This window comes from Kogia breviceps, chromosome 13 (assembly GCF_026419965.1).
Source record: "Kogia breviceps isolate mKogBre1 chromosome 13, mKogBre1 haplotype 1, whole genome shotgun sequence".
Taxonomy (NCBI): Eukaryota; Metazoa; Chordata; class Mammalia; order Artiodactyla; family Physeteridae; genus Kogia; species Kogia breviceps.
Genome location: NC_081322.1, coordinates 38402703 through 38420851, shown reverse-complemented (window position 1 = coordinate 38420851; position 18149 = coordinate 38402703). Strand labels below are relative to the sequence as shown.

The window sequence follows — 18149 nt, the reverse complement described above, 5'->3', positions numbered from 1 at the left end:
TACCAGGAATGAAAAAATGGGATATTTCTATAGATCCTATAAACATTAATAGGATAGTAAGAAATATCATGAACAACTTTATGCCAGAAAATTTGACAAATGGACAAATTCAATGAAAAGAAGAAGTAGCAGATATGAATAGCCCCTGAATATATGTAGAAGTTAGATTTGTAATTTTAAAAAAAATCCTCATAAAGTAAAATTCCTTGCCTAGTTTCGTGATTGGTGAATTCTATCAAATGTTTAAGGAATAAATAATGTCAATCTGTAGGCTTTTTCCAGAAATAGAAGAGGAGGGAATATTTTCCAATTTGTTTTACAGGCCAGAATAACTGATACCAAAACCTATTAAAGATATTAAAGGAAAATTGCAGACCAGTATTTCTAATGAACTTGGATGCAGACACTCTCAAGAAAATACAAGCAAATTGATTGTAGCAACATATAAAAAGACAATACACCATGACCATGTTGAGATTGTCACACAAATACAAGGGTGACTCAACTTCGTTATCAATGAATCGATTTAATTCATTTCAGCATATTAGCAGAAAAAAGAAATCATGATTTGATGAATAGATGCAAAAAAAGCTTTTGACAAAACTCAGTACCCGTTGTTCATCAAAACTCTTAGCAAGCTTAGGAATAGAAGGGAATTGTCTCAATTTGACAAAGGCTAAATATGAGAAGCCTACAGCTGAAATCATGCTAAATGGTGGTTTACTGAATGTTTCACGCTAAGATCAGGAAAAAGGCAAGAGTGTCTGCTTTCACCACTTCTACATAGTTTTGCTCTACTGCAAGATACATGTTCCTAAAAAGTACTGTGTTGTTAGAAATCAGAGGAAACCCCAAAACTTCATTAATGACAAATGAAAAAGATAGGAACCTAATAAAAGCACAATTTTACATATGTTAAATGGTTAAGGAATACATAAGTACTAAAATGAATATGGCACTCTATGTTGAAAAAGACTGGAAATTTGCTGTTGAAATGAGCATTGGAAAGGATTGCAGCTTGTTAGTTACTGTGAAGTGATAGGAGGAAGGTTATCTGAAATCAGACAAAATTGTAACATAGGATGTGGATGAGTGTAGCTCATAGTGTAAATTAAAGTAGTGGATCCATTTCTGAAGTGTGTGTGTGTTTTGTGTGTTCTGATGTGGTTTGGTTTAGCTGGGTGCATTTTTTGTCTTCACCTACTATTGTGGACAATGTTTACAAAAGTAAACATGAAATTTACATTGTTCAAATTGTTCCCTAATATATCATTCACTTTGGAACACATCCAAAAGATCTAAACAGACATATATATGCACACACACATATATATATGTGTGTATATATATGAACAGATATATAATATATGTATGTTATGTATATGTATGTTCATATGGGAATAACCAATTAGCACATGAAATGGTGCTCACCATCATCAGTCATCAGGGAAATGTGTATTAGAAACCAAAATGAGATGTTGCTTCACACTCAGTAGAATGACTAAAATTAAAAATACAGTACCGAAAAAAAAGGAATTCCCTGGTGGTCCAGTGGTTAGGACTTGGCACTTTCACTGCCCTGGGGCGGGTTCAATCTCTGGTCAGGGAACTAAGATCCCGCAAGCCACACGGTGCGGCAAAAAAAAAAACTTCTGACAGTACTAAGTTTGAGGAATATAGTAACCAGAACTCTCTTACATTGCTGGAGGGAGTATAAAATTGTACTTTCATCTTGGAAAATAGTTTGGCAGTTTTTAAATAAAGTTAGACATAAACTTTCTTTATGACAGCACTTCTATTTCAAGGTATATACTCAGAAAAATGAAAACATGTTTTCAGAAGACCTTTACACTAATGTTCATAGCAACTTTCTTAATAACAGCCAAAATTTGCATATAATCTTAATGTCTACTAACGGGGTTTTGGATTAATAGATGGTGGTGTATCCATTCAGTTGTACACTACTATGCAATAAAAAGTAACTACGGATACATGCAGTAACAAAAATGAATCTCAAAAACGTGCTAAGTGAAAGATGCTAGAGTACACCATACCGCACATTGTGTGATTCTGTTGGTATGTGATTATCTTATAGGCAAACCTAATCTCTGGTGATACAAATCAGATCAGTGGTAGCTGAGGTTCAGAATGGGGGAACTGATTGCACAGGACACCAAGGAACTTTTTAGAAGGTGATGGTAATGTTCTATATCTTGTTTGGGCTGACAGTTACGCAGTATCAAAATTCATCTAACTGTATGCGTAAAATTTCTTCATTTGGCTGTATGTGAAATCATATCTCAATAAAGTTACTTTTTTTTTTTTTTTTTTGCGGTACGCGGGCCTCTCACTGTTGTGGCCTCTCCCATTGCGGAGCACAGGCTCCGGACGCGCAGGCTCAGCGGCCACGGCTCACGGGCCCAGCCGCTCCGCGGCATGTGGGATCTTCCCGGACCAGGGCACGAACCTGCGTCCCCTGCATCGGCAGGCAGACTCTCAACCACTGTGCCACTAGGGAAGCCCGAGTTACTTATTTTTAGAAGTTTATTGAGATGACACAGACTTGAGAACAGTCTTGGTCTCTGTCTTGTGGAGCTTTAAGACTACAGTGACAGAAGAATATAAATGATATTATAGAGTCAAGTATAAGGACTTTGTGAACATGACCTAGACTTGGGGAGTAAGGGAAATTTCCTGAAGGAAGTCATATCAAAACTGAATCTGAATTTTGAGGAGGATTTTTTTGGGGGGTAGGTGTGTAGGTGGTTGAGAGATAGGCAAGAAGAGTGTGCCAGACAGAAGAAATAGTTTGTGTAAAGGAACAGAAAAGAGAATATGGCTGAAAGAATGTCTGAGCAGATGACAGATATTCAGGATCATTGGAGCAGAGACTGTATGTGGGAGAGAAGGGAAAGAGAATGGAGTATGTGAAATGCAAGTAAGAGATTATGCTGGAGAGGTTAGCAGAGCGAGAAATCATTCGAATGTTGAAAGCATTAGAAGTTTGATTTTATCCTAAAAGTAGAGCAGAGCAGCTGAGTGAGAAGACCAGATTTGCATTTTAGAAAGATCACCATGACTCCAAATGTGAAAAATGAATTAAAGAGAGTAAGATTTGGGGCATGGGATCCAGTCACGAGGTTTTTCAGAAATTTCACATAGTTGTTAATTTGTACTAGGAAAGTGGCATTGGGAATGTTGAAAGTGAATGGATTCAGATCTATTTAGGATGTAGATTCAACAGAACTTGATTGGATGTGGGAGACGAGGAGAAGGAGGAATCAGCAGTACGTGGGAAATGTTTTTTTTGTTTTGCTCTATTGTCATAATAGAGCTTGTAATATTATTATTAATAGACTGAAAAGGCTTTTTTTCCCACTAACTTTGTAAGTAGTTTTAATGTTTCGTTTAGTGTTATTTGGTTATCTCTAATGCATCTGGACATACTCCAGACTGCCTGGATTAATATTTTAATTAAAGGACACAGGAAATAATATTTAAGTAAAATGAACCTTTCAGGAAAAAAGTGAAATTAGATCTAGTTTATTAGGATTCTGACTTGGAAGATTAATGAAAGCAAGTAAACATGGTGTTAAAGTCGCTGCCTTTATTTGCAAGAATTTGGACTGAAAAGATATGCACTTAAACACAACTGCTCATGTATATGAGAAGAGATTTAGAAATGTAATGTAACAAATCAAGATTCTGCTTGTAATTTTATTGTGAAGCTTTCAAAAAAAAGATTTCCCACCCCAGCCCAAGCTAATCATGGAAAGAAGAGCATTTCATGAGTAGAAGCTGTGGGGGCTTTGGCTGAGACATCTGACACTGTATTCATTGCCACAATTAATTCAGCTGCTATGGCTGCCTAAGCAGGTATCTCCGTTTTTCTGTTACTGCTCTCATGCTTCCCCTGAGTTCATTTCATTAAAGAGTTCATCTGGAGATAGGGCATTCTCTGTTGAAGGGTAGGGGTACAAACACGCACTCTGTTAATAGACCCCCTCTTTTGCTATAAAGACTAGGCATTTGGAATTGTCAGCTATCAATTATAGGTGTAAGCATTGGTTAAGTTTAGAAACCTGCAAAGCAGTGGGAGTCTGGGAAAAGCAAAACCTCAGTACCTTCTCTGGTTACAAGAGCCATTAAAGGAATTAGCAGCCTATGCTGATGCAACACTAAAAAATGGCAGGATTTTTTTCCTCCTGATTTTTCAAACCAATGGTTTGAGAGATCCTAACTCCTTTTTTTCATAATCGCTTGTGTACAATTTTAAGAAATTCTAACGGTATTTAAGCTTAAATAGGTCATAAATTAAAGTACATGAAAACAATGTTTTCTTTGGAATATGAACTTGTATATTTTCTGCCACTCATTCATAACCAAAGTGGATAATTAGCAGTGTAGTGAACTGTACAGCAAGAGTCCCCAGCCTGTTAGGAACTGAGCCGCACAGCAGGATGTGAGTGGTGGGCAAGCGGGCGAAGCTTCATTACCCCCTGAACCTCCCCGCCCAAATCCCTTCCCAGGAAAAACCGGTCCCTGGTGCCAAAAAGGTTGGGGACTACTGTATAATAACTGAAAAAGCCCTTCTAGACTTCCCTGGCAGTCCAGTGGCTTAAGACTCCACCCTTCCACTGCAGGGGGTGCAGGTTCTATCCCTGGTTGGTTGGGGAGCAAAGATCCCACATGCTGCACGGCCTAAAAAAGTAAAAAATAAAGCACTGGTCTGAAAAAGCCCTTCTAATTTTATAGATCAAGTGTAACAAAACTGAAATTTTCTTAAATCATAATGCTAATCATTATCATATTGCTAATCCATTTGTCTGTAATAGAATTGATATGATGTACACTTAATTCTTTGTCCTGGTCAGGAATCCAGGGCAGATCCCTTCAGTCTAGCTGATTCAGAGCAAATACAGCTGATTGTAAAGTTGCTTAAGGCAGGGACACTCTCTCTGCTGTCCATATCCTCTCTCATCTTTTAGTTTTATCTGTCCCTCATATTCTCCTTTTGCCTTTTCATTCTTAAGACATTTTATATTTTCTCCTGTTCTTTGCCTTTGTGTGCCTGTGTTTGAAAGCATCCATCTTAATTCTTTATGGACTTCTAGTTCAAGAGCACCATGAAACTGGAATCCATTTGTACCTAGAGAGACAATTTGATTGTCTCAGCTGTTTCCTTCTGCTCTAGGCAACTGTGACCAGCGGGTAGTTATATAGTGGCTTACCATTTACTCAGCAGAAACTGTGAGGCTGGATTCTATGAAAATAGAAGGAGGTGTGACTGATTATTTGCGTTTAAAAAATATGCTTTAGGAGATAGCCATAGGTAGTCAAGTGCCTTTTCCTTTGGTAGGAGGGCATCTGTGGTAAGTTTCCTAATCATTCAGGAGCTTTCCATGACTTAGATCATTGAATGTTGTCTATTAATACAATAACATGAGTAGGCTGTAACTAATGCTATTTTCTACCATTATTATTTGACTCCATTTTTATTAAAGGACTTACAGAACAATGTCTTTTTTTGGTAAGATAATATTCAAATATAATCATTAAGTACATATTTAGGTCTTAAGGAGGAAGTGGTATTGCATGGTGGTTTAAGAGCTGGGACTGTTGAGTCAGACTAATTCTAGCTCCACCACTAGCAAGCTGTACAATTCTATCCACTCTGAGAGCTTTATTTATATATTTTTTATCTGTAAAATAGCAATAACAATAGTGTTTACCTCAAGAGTTGTTAGGAAAATTAAATGATTTAATCCATATTAAAGTCTTAGTACAATGTTTGTCACATACTAAGTGTTCAATTAGAGTTAGCTATTATTGTTAATATCTTTCTTTTTTTCGGTGAAAAGTGCATGGCATCTCATTTACATAACTGCTTATTTGTCAATGATCATTGCCTCAACTGCCTGAAAGATTCAGTGAAGGTAAAGAATGTAAATTTAGCTATTTGACCTTACATTTTTACAGCTTTGTTAAGCTCTAATTGACCTAAAGGAAACTATGCATGTTAAAAGTGTACACTTTGATAAGTTTATACTGCAGTTTATGTATTTGTTTACCTGTTGACATTTAGGCTGCTTCCTGTGTTTTTACTGCTACAAATAAAGCTGCTGTGAACATTCACGTACAAGTCTTTGTGTAGACATATGCTTTTATTCCTCTTAAGTAAATACATAGTTGTAGAATGACAGGATCAGATGTTTGCTTTTTTAGAAGAAACTACCAAACTGTTTTCCACAGTGTTTGTACCATTTTACATTTCCATCCACATTCTTGCCAATACTAGGTATGGTCAGTCAAAAAGCTATTTTTAAAATTCTTGCTCTTTCATATCTTTTCTCACGTTGTATAAATGCATACCATATCACATGAGGATTATTTGGAAAAAGTGCAGAATATGCCAGACAGCTAAAGATTTTTAAGTTAATTTTTTAAAGTATTTGGAGTTATACTAAAATCTCTTTATTGCAAAGGTAAGAGGTGGTCTGCTTAAAATATTGGAAAATTGCAGGAGATAACAGTTCTTTGAAGAGCTAATTTTGTAATGTGTGTGCCTGTTTTATATATGTATTTTTTCTTCCTTTGATAGAGTTTTCCAGAAAAGGACCTTCTGCACTGTCCATCTAAGGATGTAATTGAAGCTCATTTTATGTCTTGTGTGAAAGAAGCAGATGCTTTAAAGCACAAAAGTCAAGTAATTAATGAAATGCAGAAAAAAGATCACAAGCAACTCTGGATGGGTTTACAAAATGGTAAATATAACAATGTTTAATTTCATAATACCACTTTATGAAGTATGAAGTAACTATAATTCTGTGAGTAATTGGTACATCTTAGGGTTGGTGGTACAAGTTTAAATTCCAGCCTCTGTGCACAGAATTTCACAAAGACGCTACCTTTGGTCATACATTTCTTACATTGTACCCTTCTAGCATCCCTCTTCCTGGATTCCCTAGCATTAGACAGATTGCTTTGCCCATAATATAAGACAGTATAAACTTCCTGTGTTTAGCTTCTGGAAAAAGTGCCCTTAGTCCTAGTCACGATCCTTCTGGAATTGCAACGGAATACTCTGTGTTTGTACCAAAATACTTCAGCCTGGGTAGGGCACAATCCATAGTCTCTGCTTTCTCAGAACAGGAAGCCTTGCTTTGTGCTCAGATTTTCTCTCTCCTGGCTGGGATTTAGAAAATACACTCAGGGAAAAAGCTGAGGGGAATCTGCGATTTACTGATGTATTCTTCTTCTCTTAGCCATCATAGTTCCTTAATGTTGCCTGCATTGATTGCCCTCCAGTGCCTACACACAGTTCTGTATGCAAGCAGTTCTCACTTTGCATAGGTCAAATATGCATGAATTTCAGTTAACATGCTTTAGTTAAATAATGCCAGTTCCCCAACAATGTGGCTCAAATTTAATTTGTCATGGTGTATTAACTGTGAATAATCACATAAAGTACAATTACGTAAGAGTTAGCTCTTCGGTCCAGTCATCATGTAACAACAGATACATGTCATGATCAGTGACCGGTCACTTTCTTTCAGTGTCTGTCAGTGAATCGTAGTCATGCCGCTGTTATTTAATTCACTCACAGACAGCAGAGCATGCAGTTGTGTTGCCTCCTTGTGTCCATTGATAAGCCCACATAACATTTTGTAAAACTGGATAATTGAAAGAGGGAATTAGCCAAGAAAGATGAAAGTGTAGCAAAGAATCAAAAAGTGATAATGCTGGAAGTGAAATTTGAATAGAAGGTAGTGGAATTATAGAAGACATAGCTAACTGTGGGGCTGTTGACACTACCACCATTTGAGAGACTTTAGATATGCAGCCCCAGGAGCTTAGCGAAGGCAAACTCTTCCACACAAATGAGGGAAGTGGTTGTGATGAAAAGGATGACGTTATCCCAGAGGGGTTGATACTGGCAAAAATACCACATTAAAGGAACAGGGATATCTCATGGTGTTGAAAGTGCAAGTAACATGTTTGAAGTTGATCCAAACTTAGAAAGGAGTATGATAATTTGCCAAGGTTTAGGAAAGATGCTTGCTTGTAAGAAAGCAGGCACTATTCAAATTGTGCTTAAGATTTTTACAAATAAAGCACTTTAATTCTCCATGTTTCTTTCTTTTTTTTTTTTTTTTTTTTTTTTTTTTTGTGGTACGCGGGCCTCTCACTGTGGTGGCCTCTCCCGTTGCGGAGCACAGGCTCCGGACACACAGGCTCAGCGGCCATGGCTCACGGGCCCAGCCACTCCGCGGCATGCGGGATCTTCCCAGACCGGGGCACGAACCCTTGTCCCCTGCATCGGCAGGCGGACTCTCAACCACTGCACCACCAGGGAAGCCCCCTAATTCTCCATGTTTCTAATGCTTTAATTAGTGTACTGTTAAACACAGTAATAAATAAATATTAGTTTTATTTACTTTTTTCATTTTCCTGTACATTTATAACCATCAGAATTTTTAATATTTTGACAATTTTCTAAAAGATCACAAAACAATCATAAATTTTCCCATTAACTATTAAGATCACTTTGCATGTTTTATGTTGCATGGTCATTTTTCCAGTCCTGCACTACTTTGCAAAGCAAGGACCGTCTGTATTTTGTCCATCTTCGATAGTTGTTTTTGGACAAGGAGTTGATACAATATAAGCTGCTCTTTCATGGCAACTACTAGAATAAGAGAAGACCCCTCTTTTCCCCTTAAAAAAAAATGTGATACAGTTTTATCTTTTGGATTGTATCATTACCATTTCACAGACTCGTCTGTAGTTATTTCATATTTATTAAACTTTCATTATGCAAAATACAGGGCATTATCTGTGACTTCATTAGTACAAAAGGTATGTATTTTATGACAGTGTGTCCTGAAAATTAAATTTTCACATTTCTTTTAAGTTTCTTAGACTTGACCCAAGTTACATGGAGTTGCTCCTTAGTTTCATATTTGTACCTCTGATATTTCTCAATTAGGTTGTAAGGTTTGCAAAAGGAAGGCACCAGGCCTTTCACTTCATTTATATTACTGAGTACACATATTCTTATTAAGTGATCAAAAGAGTTTACAACCCCTTAAGAAGGTGTACTTTTTCTTTTTCCTGGCTGGCTATTTGTAGATGAAGTGACATTTTAGGAGGCTTATGAATAAGAGGATTGCTGAAATGGAAGAAGACCAGGAATGTTCTAAAGAGAGAAGAGATCTGAGAGTAATTTGTCTTCAGAATTTAAGTAAATAATTTAGATGAACTTTTAAGTAGATGTTCTTGAAATCTATTGTGAGCATGGTGAGTCAGCTATAGAGAGCCCAGGGATTCAGCAGAGGATTCTAAAAATGATTGAACTGTTTCAGTTGGGGCATTAGAGGATTAGGTATGGAGGGTGATGGGTAAGAGTTGTGGAAATAACAAAGGTGTGGTTTTTAGTCTCAGCTCTTCTGGTAGCTCCTTAGGGCAAGTCACTCAATCCCTTTTAGCTTCAGTTTCTTTATCTATAAAATAAGAGAATACCTGCTGTGTTTTCCTATAAATGTTTTTAGAAGCTTTAACAAAACACTAATACAGTTTATGTGAAAGTGTTTGAAAGGAAGTAAAGCTGTCTTGATAAAAAGAATTATTGAGAAGTCACTTTGAGACTCTAGAACAGGGGTTGGCAAAAAGTGTGTTCATGAGCCAGCCACCTGTTTTTGTAAATAAAGATTTATTAGAACCCTGCCACACCAATTCATTTATGTAACATGTATGGCTACTTTCATGCTACAACAGCTGAGTTAAATAGTTGTGATCAAAAAAACACAAACAACCCAATCCAAAAATGGGCAGAAGACCTAAATAGACATTTCTGCAAAGAAGACATACAGATTGCCAGCAAAACATGAAAGGGTACTCAGCATCACTAATCATTAGAGAAATGCAAATCAAAACTACAATGAGATATCACCTCACACCAGTCAGAATGGCCATCATCAAAAAATCTACAAATAATAAATGCTGGAGAGAGGGTGGAGAAAAGGGAACCCTCTTGCACTGTTGGTGGGAATGTAAATTGATACAGCCACTATGGAGAACAGTATGGAGGTTCCTTAACTAAAAATAGAACTACCATATGACCCAGCAATCCCACTACTGGGCATATACCCTGAGAAAACCACAATTCAAAAAGAGTCATGTACCACAGTGTTCATTGCAGCACTATTTACAATAGACAGGACATGAAAGCAGCATAAGTGTCCATCGACAGATGAATGGATAAAGAAGATGTGGCACAGGGCTTCCCTGGTGGCGCAGTGGTTGAGAATCTGCCTGCCGATGTAGGGGACACAGGTTCGTGCCCCGGTCCGGGAAGATCCCACATGCCACGGAGCGGCTGGGCCTGTGAGCCATGGCCACTGAGCCTGTGCGTCCGGAGCCTGTGCTCCGCAACGGGAGAGGCCACAACAGTGAGAGGCCCACGTACCACAAAAAAAAAAAGATGTGGCACATATATACAATGGAATATTACTCAGCCATAAAAAGAAACAAAACTGAGTTATTTGTAGTGAGGTGGATGGACCTAGAGTCTGTCATATGGAATGAAGTAAGTCAGAAAGAGAAAAACAAATACCGTATGCTAACACATATGTATGGAATCTAAAAAAAAAAAAAAGGTTCAAACAAACCTAGAGGCAGGACAGGAATAAAGACACAGACCTACTAGAGAATGGACTTGAGGACACGGGGAGGGGGAAGGGTAAGCTGAGATGAAATGAGAGAGTGGCATGGACATATATACACTATCAAATGTAAAATAGATACCTACTGGGAAGCAGCTGCATAGCACAGGGAGATCAGCTCTGTGCTTTGTGTCCACCTAGAGGGGTGGGATAGGGTGGGAGGGAGACACAAAAGGAAGGGTATATGGGGATATATGTATATGTATGGCTGATTCAATTTTGTTATACATCAGCAGCTAACACAACAATGTAAAGCAATTATACTCCAATAAATATGTTAAAAAAAAAGTCAAAAAAAAATAGTTGTGAAAGAGACCATGTGGCCCACAGCTTAAAGTATTTACTCTCTAACTAACCCTTTTAGAAAACATTTGCCAGCCTATAGAAGGTTGATTAAACCAACAGCTTGTATTTATCATTGATCTGAAGCATGACTCACAGTGTCACATATTCAGAGTTTGGTATAACTTAACGTTATCAGACTTAGTCTAATAACTGCCTCATTGCTATTTTTTAATATAAAAGAATATATATATATATATATATATTTTTTTTTTTTTTTTTTTTTTTTTTTTTACCGGTGTGCGGGCCTCTCACTATTGTGGCCTCTCCCGTTGCGGAGCACAGGCTCCGGACGCGCAGGCTCAGCGGCCATGGCTCACGGGCCCAGCCGCTCAGCGGCATGTGGGATCTTCCCGGACCGGGGCACGAACCCACGTCCCCCGCATCGGCAGGCGGATTCTCAACCACTGCGCCACCAGGGAAGCCCCAAAAGAATATATTTTTATAAAATTCCTTTTTTCCTATTTTTGTCTTAGCTTATATTCTTTCTTGGATATATGACTATTTTAAAGTTATTTTTATTAATTTAACTTTTATTAAATTACTTTTCAAATTGAGTTTCATTAAATCCAACTTAAAATGTTATGTGGTTAAAATATATTTTGTTCCTTCTTTTAGCTATAAATTATTTTTGTAGCTGTTATGTTTGGTTTTATTGGTACTGCTAATGATTAAGTTTACACACTCAAAATCCTACATGTGGTATCCTGTGGAGACCTTGATAGTTTATTTTCTACTTTTTAAAATTGAAATATACATTTAGAAAATCTTTGGCTGGGTAGAGGTTGTTTGTAGAAAATATGTTTTGGGGTAAAATGTTGAATGTTACCTACATTAAGGTAAATCGGTGAAAGGTGGGTATAGTAGTTCATTCTGTTCCTTCTGCCTAGAATAACCTTTCCCTCCCTTTTTGTCTATTTAATTCTTACTTAATGTTTTAATGCTCATCTGTCTTATCACCCTCTAAGTGAAAACTTCCCTCTTTTATTTTTTTTTTAGCCAACAACCTATTTATTGAACATCTAATATGTGCCTGACACTATGCTAGGAGCTAGTGATCATCCAGCAGTGATAGAACAAACATGAATCCTGTTTTTGTGAAGCTACAGCCAAGTGGAGGCAGAACTATTTATATTTTCATGCTCTCATGGCTCCTTGTCCATTCATATGCATTCTTGCTCTCATAATTCACTCTCTGGTATAGTTATGGTTTATGTATTCTGCTAGAATATAAATTTCTCTTGGTTAGAGTGTATCATGCATTTTCTGTATCCCCAGCACCTAGTATATTCTTAGGCATAGAATGGACAAAATAAATATTGACCTAGTGACTCCTTTATTTTAATCCTATCTAGTATAATAAGGTAATACTGTTGACAGCTTTTTATAAATAAATATTAGTATAAAATAGAGGAAGTACCTTTAAATTTTTCAATTATGGAAGTGGATTTTATGTTTAAGAATTTTTCCATCCAAAAGAAAGTCTTACAGATTTGTTAGGGCAAAGACATTTCACCTGTTGGTTAGTGTAATTGTAAACTGGTCAGAATTGAGACAAAGTAGATGGTAAATTTATTTCATTCAGAACTGCACTTGTACAGCATAGCAACTAAACGATTTAAACAATTTTTGAATACTTTCAAATGCTAATTTTAATTTTTCAGATCTCTGTGAAAGAGAAATAAGAAAAGCTTTTGAAACCAAGAAAGCTCATTTAAGACATACTGTGCCTTTCAGTGTTTTTTATGGGTTTTCATTTTAGGTATAAAAGTAAATTTAACCTCCCTGTGAAACAAAGGTAATGACCACAAAAAAAAGAGAAGAAAGTAGCATTTTTATTATTTATGAGGCACTTGTCACTATATTTGCAGGCTATTTTCTATTAAATGTCATAGCTAGAGATTTGAGGAAATCTCTAAAAAATATTTTTAGCATAATATATGACTTAGTTTTCAGCTTTGGTTTTCTGAGTATACAAAAAAGAAAAGATGGCATCAAATAAATTCCATAGACCTTCAAATAAATGCAAGTTTTCACTGCTAAATATTGAAAATTTACATTGTTTATAAAGTATGGTTAATCCTTTTGAGCTAAGTAATTTTTTAGAGAAATCAATTATTTGGTAGTGTACCGTTTTAACTTAAAACTGGTTTTAAAGAGGAAATAGTGGTTAGCTTAAGGTGAATTTTATGATAAGTCATAGCATTTTGAAAATACTTTTGTTTGGTGGGTGATGCAAAAGAAACGCAATGGTTCTAACAGGCTTATATGATAGAGACAGTTGGGTTGTGATTGCATTGCTTTGTTTTTATCAGTTGCAATATAGTAGTATAAGTAATGGACTGAGACTCTCTTGGTCCGAGAAGGAGCATTGGATAGTTAACATATGCTCCAAAGGAGCATTGACCTTTCTTTGCTTATCTCCTATTGATTGTGTGGCCATGGCAGATCACTCTTCTGAGATGGAGTTTTCTTATAAATGTCAGGGTGATGATACCTCACAAGACTCAGCTTCAAAGACTGTCCAGTGGTAATCACTTACACCTGAATTCTGGTGATTAGATATTCTTGATTCCATAGGATTTCCTGGGAGAATAATTATTGTTTATTTCTCTCTCTGTCTCTCTCTGTCTCTCTGTCTCTCTCTCTCTCTCTCTCTCCCCCTCTCCCTCTCCCTCTCCCTCTCCTTCTTTCCCTCTCTTCCTCCCTGGTCCTTTCAAGCAAGACTTAGGTAAAAGGCAATAGGTAACTTTCTAGAAATAAATGTGGTGTCATACAAAGACTACTAAAATAGAAAGACAAGAGATTTTTGGACTTAACTCTGTATCTTGAAGCTTCCATTTCTCTGCTGTAATCACAGTGTCAGTACTGTTCTAATGTGTAGGTGGTGTGGAAGGAGATTCCTAAGTAGAACTGTCAATAGGCAGCATAAGTATTCTTCTTGAACCTTTTGTCTCAGTGAAAGGTCACTATTTGGTAAGCTTCCTTTCTTTAGAAAAACTCAGATGTTTATCAGTCATGAGAACACTGGGATCACATTGTATAAATATGAGCAAAGAAAATAATGTAATGAGCATCCGCATACCTATCACCCATCTCAGCAGTTACCAGTATATGATCAGTCTTGTTTCATCTGCTCTCACCCCTCCCCCACTTTGAGTTTATAGAAATGTTCATTCTTTAATGTAGCGCTACGAATATTGCTCACAGATTATATTCTTCACAGACTTTATGCTCTGTTATTTAAACAAGTCTTGGAAAGAACAATCTTTATACAAGAGTTATGCCCAGATCCTGATAGTATGGATTAACCAATTATAAGAATCTACCACATGCCAGGCACTGTGCTAGGCATAGGGGGTGCTGGGGTGAGTATGACAGCCATGGTTCCTTCCCTCAGAGTTTACATTCTGGTGGGGGAGGCAGACATTAAACAGATAGCCTTTAAATAATTTTTACATTTGTATCTTGAGTTATAGAGGAAGGGATAGAGAGCAGTGTGGTTGTGATGAAAGTGTTCTAGGCACAGGGAATGATCTGGGTTAGGCTGAGAAGGAGAAAAGAGCTTAATAAATTCTAGGGCTCTAAGAAGGCTATTCTTTTTTTTTTTTTTTTTTTTTTCAAAATCAATATTTTATTTAAGGGGTACTTTTACTTCCTTTAAGCAAATCTTTAAAACCATGTTACTTGGACCTACCCCCTTCAAGCCTCCTGTGTTCTTCTGTGTTTAATCAGTGGTTCTCCAAAGCCTCAGTTTTCTTTATAAAGCTCCAGAAGGCTATTCTGACTAGAGCATGGTGATCAAGATTGAGAGTGGCAAGTAGATAACACTGCAAATTGGATAGAGGACCCTATCTATTCAGGGTCTGATAGGACATTTTAGTGATATTGAACTTAATCTACAGGGAGTGAGGTGGGGTAGATAGCGGACTGCTGAGATTATAAGGGATATAAAGGAATCAGATGTTCTTTTTTAAATTATCTCTGACTACTGTATGGTTAATGATTTAGAAGGGAACAAATATGGAATTAAAAGGCCAAGTACGAGTCCATTCCAGTGGTTAGGTAGCATATGAATTTTTCAGACTACAGGGCAGTCTTGAAGGTAGAGAGAAGTGGATGGTTTTGAGAAATATTTGAGATGTAGACTTGCTAGGACTTAGTATTTGGTTGAATGTGGTGGGTAATAGAATGAAAACTGTCATAGTTGGTTCCCAGACATTTTAGAAACTGTTGAGTGTGCCTAACTACACGCATCCAGTTTACAGACACCCAGAAGGAGATCTTTATTGTTACATTAAGATAAATCATTTTTTGGTATCCAGTACCTTAATACTGTCATAAAAAGAAACGTGGTCACTTTGATGCTATAAGTATTTTAAAATTTATGCTGATTTCTACTAATTATTGTTTTACTTTCTAAATGCTCAGAAACATTCTAAAACTTTGCTAAAGATTGACGTCAGGCTTACCAGTTGATAAAATCCATTCATATTTTTAGGTTGAAACATTTGCCTGTCTGCTGACCTCAGGCACCTCTCTCATTTTCCATTGTTTCGTAAGATTATTGGCATTGGTTTTGTAATCCTATCTTTAAGTTCTTTTAGTGTCCTCTGAAGTAATTTTCCTTTGTCTGAAGGCTTGCATTAATTTAAAGCAGAGTACCTACTGTTACGTCTGAATCTTTTGAAGCATCATTTTTATTTTAGCTAAGCTTTCACACTTTCTTCTTTGAAAATCATTCTCTTGTTGAAGAAAATGGAAACGAAACAGAAGTTGGATAGTTTAGCTTTCTCTCTGTCATCTCTTAATATGATAACCATCTTTCCCAATAATGTTCTCCATGCGTTCGTTCGTTCTTTGCCAAACATGGTTTATAAAGCTCGTTTTGTTCCCCCCCCCCCTTTTTTTTTTAAATAAACCTCTTCTTGTGCTTGGTGTTGATCTTCCTGCCACTCTTCTTACATACTCCTTTTATTAGTCAGGATTCTCCAGAGAAATAGAATGAATACACACACACACACACACACACACACACACACACACATATTTATTATGAGGAACTGGTTCATGTGATTTTGGAGTCTTACAAGTCCCACAATCTGCCCTCTGCAAGCTGAAGACTCAGGAAAGTCAGTGGTGTAATTCACTCTGAGTTTCAAGGCCTGAGAAGCAAGGATGCTGCTGGTATAAATCCCAGTTTACTGGTAGGAAAAGATGAGATGTCTCAGCTCAAGCAATGGGGCAGGAAAAAGGGGGGCAGATTCCTATTTCCTCTGCCTTTCCTTTTGTTCTCTTCAGGTTCTCAACTGATTGGACGATGTCCATTCACATTGGGGTGGGCAGTCTACTGAAATGCCACATATTCATGTGCTAATCTCATCCCAAAACACCCTCACAGGCACACCCAGAAATAATGTTTAATCTGGACATCTGTGGCCAGTCAAGTTGATACATAAAATTAACCATCACATTCCTGCTATAACTTGGTTCATCTTTTATGGGTGTCATTTTAATGTTAATTCATTGAACAGGTAATTATTGAATCCATACTGGAGATAAAGTAGTGAACAAAATAGACTGAATTTCCTGCCCTTATGCAGCTTAAATTATCATGGGGGAGACAGACAATAAGTATATATAAAAGTAAAATACATCATGCACCTTATGATGATGAGGGGTGCTGTGGGAGAAAAAGCAGGGAAAGATGAGAAAGGACTGTGTTGGGAGAGGGCATTGCTGTTTTTCATCAGGTGGTCTCAGAAGGCCTCACTGATTGAATGACATTAAATGAAGACCTAAAGCAGGACCATACATTTATCTGGGGTTCATAATTCCTTCCTAGGCAGAGGAAATGGCAGGGGCAAAGCCTCTGAGGTGGGGAAAAATGCTAGGTACTTTTGAAGACTTAATCCTATTAGTAGCTTTTACCAAAAGTGAGAGAGAATGTAAGTTGTTTTTCCCTAGGATACCGTTTTCCTCTAGAGTGCTTGTTATATTTCCCCTCTACCTGTGAGAACAATCTATAGTATAGTCGCATCATTTAAAAAGAAAATAATTCTATGTAGCAAAAATGTCACTTTTCTATTATCTGGTTCTTTCCCTAAGTTTCGTGTGACAGAAAGCATCCTTTTGGCAGTGATCTTACCCTATTTTGAAAGCAGTAAACAGTGCTGAGAATAGAGATCATTAGGGATTGGGCCTGTTTTTATTAAGGTTAGTTATAAAAGACCTGTTTGAGAAGGTGATATTTAGGCTGAAATCTTAAGGATGGAAGGGAACTAGTCACATTAGGCAATGGCATGTTTTAAGAACATGAAGCAAAAAGGAGTTTGGTACATTTTAAAAAATAGAAAGAAGGCCAGTGTGTCTTGGCCAGTGACCAAGAAGGAAGAGTGACATGCAATGAGGTTAGAGAAATGGGAAAGATCTAGGTGATATAGGGCCTTTCAAGTCAAGGAAAAGAAATTTTTTTAAAAATTTATTTATTTTATTTATTTTTATTTTTGGCTGTGTTGGGTCTTCATTGCTGCACACAGGCTTTCTCCAGCTGCAGCAAGTAGGGGCCACTCCTCGTTGTGGTGCGCAGGCTTCTCATCGCAGCGGCCTCTCCCATTGCGGAGCACGGGCTCTAGACGCGTAGGCTTCAATAGATGTGGCATGCGGGCTCAGTAGTTGTGGCTTGTGGGCTCTAGAGCGTAAGCTCAGCAGTTGTGGCACACGGGCTTAGTTGCTCAGTGGCATGTGGGCTCTTTCTGGACCAGGGCTAGAACCTGTGTCCCCTGCACTGGCAGGCGGACTCTTAACCGTTTCACCACCAGGGAAGCCCAAGGGAATTATTGTGATATTAAGTGCATTGCGAAGCCATTGGAGGATTTTTAAGCAGGAGAGTGATGAGATGCAGAATATGATGGAAGAACATTGTAGCTGCTGAATAGAGAGTGGAATAGAGGGAGCCAAGAGTGGAAGTGGAGAGTCTGTAGTAGTAGGTCCAAGTGTAAGATGATGGCGGCCTTTAGGGTGATGATGGTAGAGATGGAGAAAAGTCAGTAAATCTGGGGTTTATTTTGGAGGTAGCATTGA

The 18149-nt window shown here is 37.5% G+C and overlaps 1 protein-coding gene across 5 annotated transcripts in view; it reads left to right on the top strand.

Annotated features, from left to right (window-relative positions):
• The window catches only part of ATG5 (autophagy related 5), a 117961-nt gene that overhangs the window by 34287 nt on the left and 65525 nt on the right, over positions 1-18149 (top strand). For all 5 annotated transcript variants that reach the window (XM_059083850.2, XM_059083851.2, XM_067011542.1 and 2 more), the window contains exon 5: positions 6602-6764. In XM_059083850.2, the coding sequence (XP_058939833.1) occupies positions 6602-6764 (163 nt within the window). The remainder of the gene's footprint in view (positions 1-6601; positions 6765-18149) is intronic.